A 7,377-nucleotide genomic window follows, 5' to 3' on the forward strand; every position below is an offset into this window, starting at 1 on the left:
TACCATAAAAATTCAAGTGGCAATTTTAGTCATGGCTGGTGAAACACTAAAACTTTTCAAAAGTTTTCCTTAAAATACTGGCGTTTTGGTTTTCTCAGTTGAAGATTCAACTTAGAGATGCATTTTGTTTTCCTCTCCCCTTCACCCCTTTGTTTTTAAAATAATTTAAGAGCAAGCTTTCCAAAGCTTAATATTGTTTCTGGCAGCTGTTCCAAGGCAATGATTACTGTTTTAACTGAAATATGATTATCGTTATGGCAATGCATAAACACCATTTTTGGAATGTGTTAAAACTGAAATGCATAAAAACAGTATCAGTATATGTTTTTCTCTTATCTACTTTGGTTGTATTTTCTCTACAATATTAAACATTTGGAAGAGACTAAAAGGATGCAAAAGAATATCATTTTCATTTTGTGTGCTTTCATTTGTGACTTACAGGAAATTATGTAGATTCATTTGACTAGTAAATGATTTATATGTAAAGTTTAAGAATATTTTTATATACAGACTTTCACATGTTAACTTTTTCAGTATTTAATATTCTTTTCATATTATTCATGTACTTTTTTCATATTCTCTGTTATCCACTGAATACCAAAGTCTCATTTAATATATTAAAGGTGATAAATGGGCTAGTATAATTGATACTAGGCATACCTGCAAAGTTTAATTATATCGTTTTAAAAATCCTCTTTTTAGTTGTTAACCCTTTGACTATGTTTACCTCAAAAAAGTTGATAGTAACTTAAAGTGTTCATTTATGCTCTATTCTTGCTCTTCAAGTCAAAATATAAGCTTCCCTGGTTACCTCAAAACTTTTGTTCCTTGTAAAATTTTTAAAAGAGCTAATGACTAGAGGATGGGGATTTGTTTAAATATTTTAAAGAGTGGTCTTCTCAGCTGAAAGTTGTCTATTGTGGAAAAAAATGTTAAACCTGTTTTTCTGTTGCTAAATGAAAGTTCTTGTTACATGAATTGGTCATATTTGTGGCTTATAAGGGGCAGGGGGTGGTGGTCAGGGGAGTCATTGACACAGTGTCAAAGACGATTTCACTTCTGCCTTTGATACATAGCCCTTTCATTCCTTTTACACAGACTATAAAATTGTTAAATTCAAAACATTTATTGGAGTAATATTCCAACCAGTTAACATCTTTGCCAAGTTGACTGGTTTGGGTGGTTGTAAACCATTTCATATAAGATCAGTGTATGTGTGAGAGGAAATAGAAAACTTGGTCTTAGAGAAGATGGGATAGGATATGACAGCACGTCTATCTGGGGAGAGTTCTTGGTGGGGTAATGATAGTTACATTAAGGGAGTTTGGATCGCTGTTCTTAGGAACCAACTTCACAACAGTAAAAATACTGTTCATAACAAAACAACTTTGTTGAACGAAGTACTCAAAAGTATTTCCTACTGTTTAACCTGGTACTGGCCATGAATAATGCCTAGAACAGAAGGCATTCAATAAGTAATTGAAAAAAAAGTCTTATTATGTGATTTTAAGAAAAAACTCAGTTGGTCTTTCCACATGAAGTAAAGAAATTTTACCATGCCCTAGGGAGAGACACGTAGAATAGTAAGTCAGGCACCTGAAGTCACTAGCAGTTTTATTGCTTAAATAGTCTTTGCTGCAGTTCAGCTGTTTGGAAGATGTGCTTTTCTTTAAAGCTAAATGCTTCTAAGTGGTAAGTAAAATTTTACCAACTTAATTGTTTTTCAATACATTGGTGACTTGTAGAGTACAAGCCAAATACATCAATACACTATAAAACTAAGGATATAAATAGAAAAATACCAGGCAAATGCTGCCATCTTGTTCAGTGTGATATTTGCTATAAGTTTTGAAAATACACTGCAAAAGAGGCTTGATGACCTAAATCGCTTCTATTTCATCTGTAATTACAACTTTAGGGTATTAAGTAACATCTATATTGTTGATTGATTTTTAAGACATCTACTTGGGTCAAAATATATTTTAAGTTAAGGAGCTTTTTTCTATTTGTCTTTCATTTTCCTTATATATGTAATAATTAGAGAAGGAATGTTGCTTTGGGTCTAAATATCAAGTTCTTTTATTGAGCTGTATAGAATTTGCATATTTATACATTTAATATGCATGTTAAAATAGAACTCTTAATAATCTACACTGTCTCTTTCCTGAGATTCTAAGGATCATGATGATGAAGCGTTCTGAACAATCAAGCCTAAATTGTAATTAGAAGGTATCTTTAAATGAATGCTTATTTGCTTACATTTTTGCCATCTTTAATATAATAGTTTTCTCTGATTTTAGTATGCTATGTAGTATTTCAATATTATTAGAATACAACTTATACATTATATCCCCTTGCACTTTTTCTTTCAGTTGTCAAAATGTCACCATTATTGCTGGGATTCTAAGAAATCTCTACAGATGCCTCTGATCACATCAGAAACAATTGGTTCTAATCCTGTGAACTCTCTTGTGAAGAAAGCATGCGACTCCTTTGGTTTAGAGGCCATATCTTTCAGGTCATCCAGAGGTGCCCAAGCCACACCAACAGAGAAGATGGTGATACCTACAATGGAAATATTTTTAAGTGAATTAAAACCAAGTTACAGTTGCATAAAATTACAACATGAGTTGCTCAGTCCTGTCCAACTCTTTGCAACCCCATGGACTGTAGGCCACCAGGATCCTCTGTCCATGGGGATTCTCCAAGCAAGAATCCTAGAGTGGGTTGCCATTCCCTTCTCCAGGGGATCTTCCTAACCAAGGGAAGCATAAAATTACTTGTATGTATTTTTCACACATAAGTACACAGTTGCACACGAAACTGCCTTAAAATGCCTGAAGTAAATCCCCTGTACCAAATTATTGGGGTAGGTTTTTAATAGTCATTGTGATGGGACTGGCTAACCAATTTAGAACCAGAAGTTTTGCCATCATTGTAATTTACCATCTTAACAGATACATGATCACTGAAAGGAAAAAGTAATTTGATAACAAAATTCAACATCCATTCATGACAGTACACAGCTAGCAAGAGAAGGAAGCTTTCTTTACCTGATAATCTAAAAATAAGAACCAACGTATTTAGTGAAATGGTGAAAACTTCCCCTCTGAGTTTGGCAAGAGAAAGGACTACCTGGTGTCTTCACTTCAGTTATTCATCATACTGGAGTCATGGCCAGTATAATATAACAAGAAAGACACAGAACATGTGGCATACAAATGAGGTAAGTCTTAAAGCTCTTATCTGGGGAATGATGACTAGTCCGCTGTTGAATGATAACTTTCTCCCATTTCATTCTGTATGTGTTACATTAGCAAACTGGCCAATATTAAAAAAAAAAAAGTCTTTAATCTCAAAAGTTTTCTGGTAAAAACAGCCAGGGACTCCCCTGGCTGTCCAGTGGTTAAAGACCGCGCTTCCACTACAAGAGGTGAAGGTTCAGTTCCTGGTTGGGGAACCTGCATGCAATGTAACATGGCCAAAGTATTAACATGAAAACATCCAGAAATAAATAAATATGAAATGGAGACTACCATCTATATCTACCGAGTGAAATCCCCATAAAGTTTTGAGGGTTTCTAAAATAGCTACTCCCCTCCTATCCAAAGCTTCAGCCTCCTCCTAGTTATGTAAAGTACTCAGAGTTGTGAATACTTAAGATATAAATAAAGCAGGTTTAGATGATGTAAGAGCTACTTGAGATAATTCTGATTTATCAGCAGCGCTAATGTTTCCCCTCTCCCTGGCAAAAAAAGTCAAAATTTTTCCCCTTCAGTTTTCGTCACTCTTCATTCTGTGTTCAAGTTCAGATTGTTTAGGTCTGGCCCAGTATATAATTGAAGTTAAACCAAAACAACTGTGACCTAGCCCTGAAAGCCCATCTTATTTTTCTGACTTTTTTTAACTCTCACTTCACTATCACTAAACAATAACTTTCATGAAAACAGTGTGGCCCAACTTCCTTAAGTTCAATTAATCATATAGGGAGGATATATTTGAGTTTAGCCTAAATCCAGTCCTGTTAGCATAAATTGAGTAAGCTATACTTTTAAGGAGTATGATAGCAAACAGATCTTCAACATAAGTTAGTTGAGGAATACATTAAGCCAGATGTATAGAAATAAGCCAATGTATGTATAAAATTTCATGTATCCATTCTCTGTCCTACTTAATAAACTTCCATCAATACCTGTGTAAGTACACAAGTGCATTAGCAGAGGTGCTAATAAATATGTAAAATGAAGTGAAAGTTGGTCAGTTGTGTCCAACTCTGTGGCCCCATGGACTGAATTCTCCAGGCCAGAATACTGGCGTGGGTAGCCTTTCCCTTCTCCAGGGGATCTTCCCAACCCAGGGATCGAAACGAGGTCTCCGGCATTGCAGGCGGATTCTTTACCAGTTGAGCCACCAGGGAAGTAGGAGATGTCATTAGGAATTAAGTAGAGAAAAGGAAGCACAGAGGAGTATAGAAAAATGTAAGATTCTTCATTCCCTCCTCCAAAGTTAGCGTTTTTGTATTTTAAATATTTTTGGACTCCCAATCACTCAGTTTTTGTTCCGGGAAAGGGAATCTCAGCTTTTTGTTGGCCTGTTTGATCTCAGCAACACACACGCTTAATGTTTTCATGAAATAGTGGTCTTTGCCAACAGTAATGTTAAGGTTAGGTTAAGAAAAAGAAACTTTTTATATCCTTTTATAATAGAATTTAATTATCTCAAAGTGGGGGGTTGGGGAGCAGAGACTCTAAAAAGGAAATCTAAATAGAATAGGATTAGTCTTTATTGGTGATCTTAGAAAATCCATGCCAGATTGAAAACTAAAAGGATAAATGATCAAATAGATTTGTAGTAAGCTATGATAAACTGTAATTGCCTGGGTTTTTTGTTTTGGTTTGGTTTTTTTAGAGGATTACAAAATCTTTTATTTTTTTCTTTAATTTTTTTGGGTCACATCACACAACATGTGGGATCCCCAACCAGGGATCAGAACTGTGCTCCTTGTGGAAGCACAGAGCCTTAACCACCCAGTCCCTTGGGGTTTTAATACTCTGCCTGGGTTTTAATATTGGCCTCACCACTTACTAGGTGAGATTTGTGTATGTTTCCTTATCTGTAGAATGAGATTTAGTAGGGCTGCTCTGACAATGCAATCAGTTAATACTGGGTAAAACTCTAGACGAGTGACTGCCATCCTGTAGATGTTCAATACAACAAATATTTAAGTTTATATTTACCCCTCAATTTGACTGAAGCCCTCCCAGTTCCCTTCCCATACAAAGGACATGGACCTTACCTGCATCATGTGCAGCAGCAGCAGGCCCTCGCACGTCGTCATAGGACTGCCCATCTGTGACTATTACCAGGAAGTTCTTGTTGGGGCTGTCTCTCACCGGGCCAAACACATTTCTAACAGTAAAGGAAATGGCATCCCCAGTAGCTGTCCCACCACTCATGTAGCTGATGTTTCTGATAACAGCTAGGACATTCTCTTTGGTGCTATAGTCAGTGAAACTGAACTCTGTGCGCTGATCATAGGTGAACTGTACCGCTGCTATCTTGGCACCAATGTCTGAGATTTCAAAAGTCTTAGCTATGTTGGAAACAAATTCAAGCATGAGGCGGAAATTACTTTCTCCAACACTACTGGAGCCATCGATCAGAAAGGCAATGTTCACTGAGTTATAACAGGTCTTGCTGCACATCATTTGCTCGTGAGTGCAGAGCTTCTGTACCAGAGGCTTTACGTATTTTGTGGTGCCAAACCAATTGGGCATGTGGTAAGAGAAGAAGCCGTTATTCCGACAGACAGCCTGATGGGAGAGAGACAAAAGATATCCAAAGGAATTACAAGTTGTTTCTTTAAAATTATGAAAATGTTAAATCTTGAGTGTTCAAAGTTAATCCAGATCTGGGCCAGTCAGCACTACCCCTTGAGGTCCCAAACTGAGTCACTACTATATTAGAAGACATCTCTCAACTCTTTACCTTGTCAACAAATGCAACATCCTGAACCATTCCCAGTTCCTCAGGGATAGGCTTAGCCACAGAAACTATAAATACATTGACGCCAAACTCTCTGGCCACAATGCCTGCTTCCTCAATGTCGTCAGAAGGCCAGCCATCAATAAACACCACCACCACTTTGGGAATCCCTTTCCTCGCTCCAGTGTCCGCTGTGAAGAATTTCTGGGCGGTATGCTTCAAGGCTTTTCCTAGGTTTGAAAAAGAAGCAAACTGGAACAGCACCACTGCTCAAATGACATTTCTATGTCCCTGTACCAACTTCATGCTTTGAAGTTTAAGAATTTAACTTGAATGGAGTTCACTTCTTTAACAGATGCATCAGATGGGAAAGTTTAATTATCCATCAGCCCTATTTTTTGTCTTCACAACCCACACATCCCCCATCACCTCCCAGAAGCCTATTTCCTTTCTTTACATCAATCACCAGTCAGAAACACAGAACTGACTCCCACTTCTGTCCCTGTTCTCTCCATCTAGCCCCTTAGTGACTGATGAGTAGCACTACAGACTCAGAACAGGAAATCTCCCCTCAGAAGGTCCAGAGTTCTTTTCTCGTTCTTCCTGTCACATCTGCGTCCATTAGATGAGTCTGTTGATCTTCATTTCTTTTAAACATTCTAAACAGGTACTTCTCTAATGTGACATCTGCCCTATCTAATATGAGGATTATAAGTCATGATGTCATGTTTTTGTTTTTCTAATGAGCAATATCAGTAAACCCTTTGGTACCTTTTCCATTAAAAATTAAATAGATGATCAAGTGCAGAGCTAACCAAGACCAATTCCAGGGGGAAGAGGTTCACATCTGCTTATATAAAATAGCATAACACTGTCTTATGTGTCTGATCATTTATAACCACCTCTGTGTCACTTCTCAGATACCAAAGTCTACTTACCTGTATTGGAATTACCCCCTCTGAAAGCTACTTCCTTTATAGCAAACAAAACATCTTTGGCTGATGTAAAGTTTTTCAAGTAAAATTCTATTTTAGGATGTTCACTAGGTTAAAAAAAAGAAAAAAAAAAGTTATCCAGAGAGAATTGGAAAGACAAACAAGGAACATTATGTACCTTTTTAAAAGTCCTTTCATTGGACAATGCCTAAGTTTCTTAATTCCACAGCATACAGGCAACTAACGTATGGCATTTGAAGTTTTAGGGTTCTTTCAGAAATGTAACAAAAACAATTGCTACCTTGAGGGTTTATTGTATTCTGAGTAATATGCTAAATACCTGCTACAAGTCTAATCTCACTTCATCATAACTCTGCAAGGTAGGAATTATTGTCCCAATTAATAAATGAAAAAAATGGAGGCCCAAAACATTTAGGTAACTTACCCCCCTACCCCC

The 7,377-nt window shown here is 36.8% G+C and overlaps 1 protein-coding gene across 3 annotated transcripts in view; it reads right to left on the minus strand.

The window, feature by feature from the left end:
- Positions 1-2,058: 2,058 nt before the first annotated feature.
- Positions 2,059-7,377, minus strand: part of COCH (cochlin) — a 13,520-nt gene continuing 8,201 nt past the window's right edge. For all 3 annotated transcript variants that reach the window (XM_010847013.1, XM_010847014.1, XM_010847012.1), the window contains exons 9-12: positions 6,924-7,027; positions 5,989-6,215; positions 5,297-5,813; positions 2,059-2,565 (exon numbers count right to left, since the gene is read on the minus strand). In XM_010847013.1, coding sequence (XP_010845315.1) covers positions 2,390-2,565; positions 5,297-5,813; positions 5,989-6,215; positions 6,924-7,027 — 1,024 coding nt within the window. In that variant the 3' untranslated portion in view covers positions 2,059-2,389. The remainder of the gene's footprint in view (positions 2,566-5,296; positions 5,814-5,988; positions 6,216-6,923; positions 7,028-7,377) is intronic.

This window comes from Bison bison, unplaced genomic scaffold, assembly GCF_000754665.1.
Source record: "Bison bison bison isolate TAMUID 2011002044 unplaced genomic scaffold, Bison_UMD1.0 scf7180017864242, whole genome shotgun sequence".
Taxonomy (NCBI): Eukaryota; Metazoa; Chordata; class Mammalia; order Artiodactyla; family Bovidae; genus Bison; species Bison bison.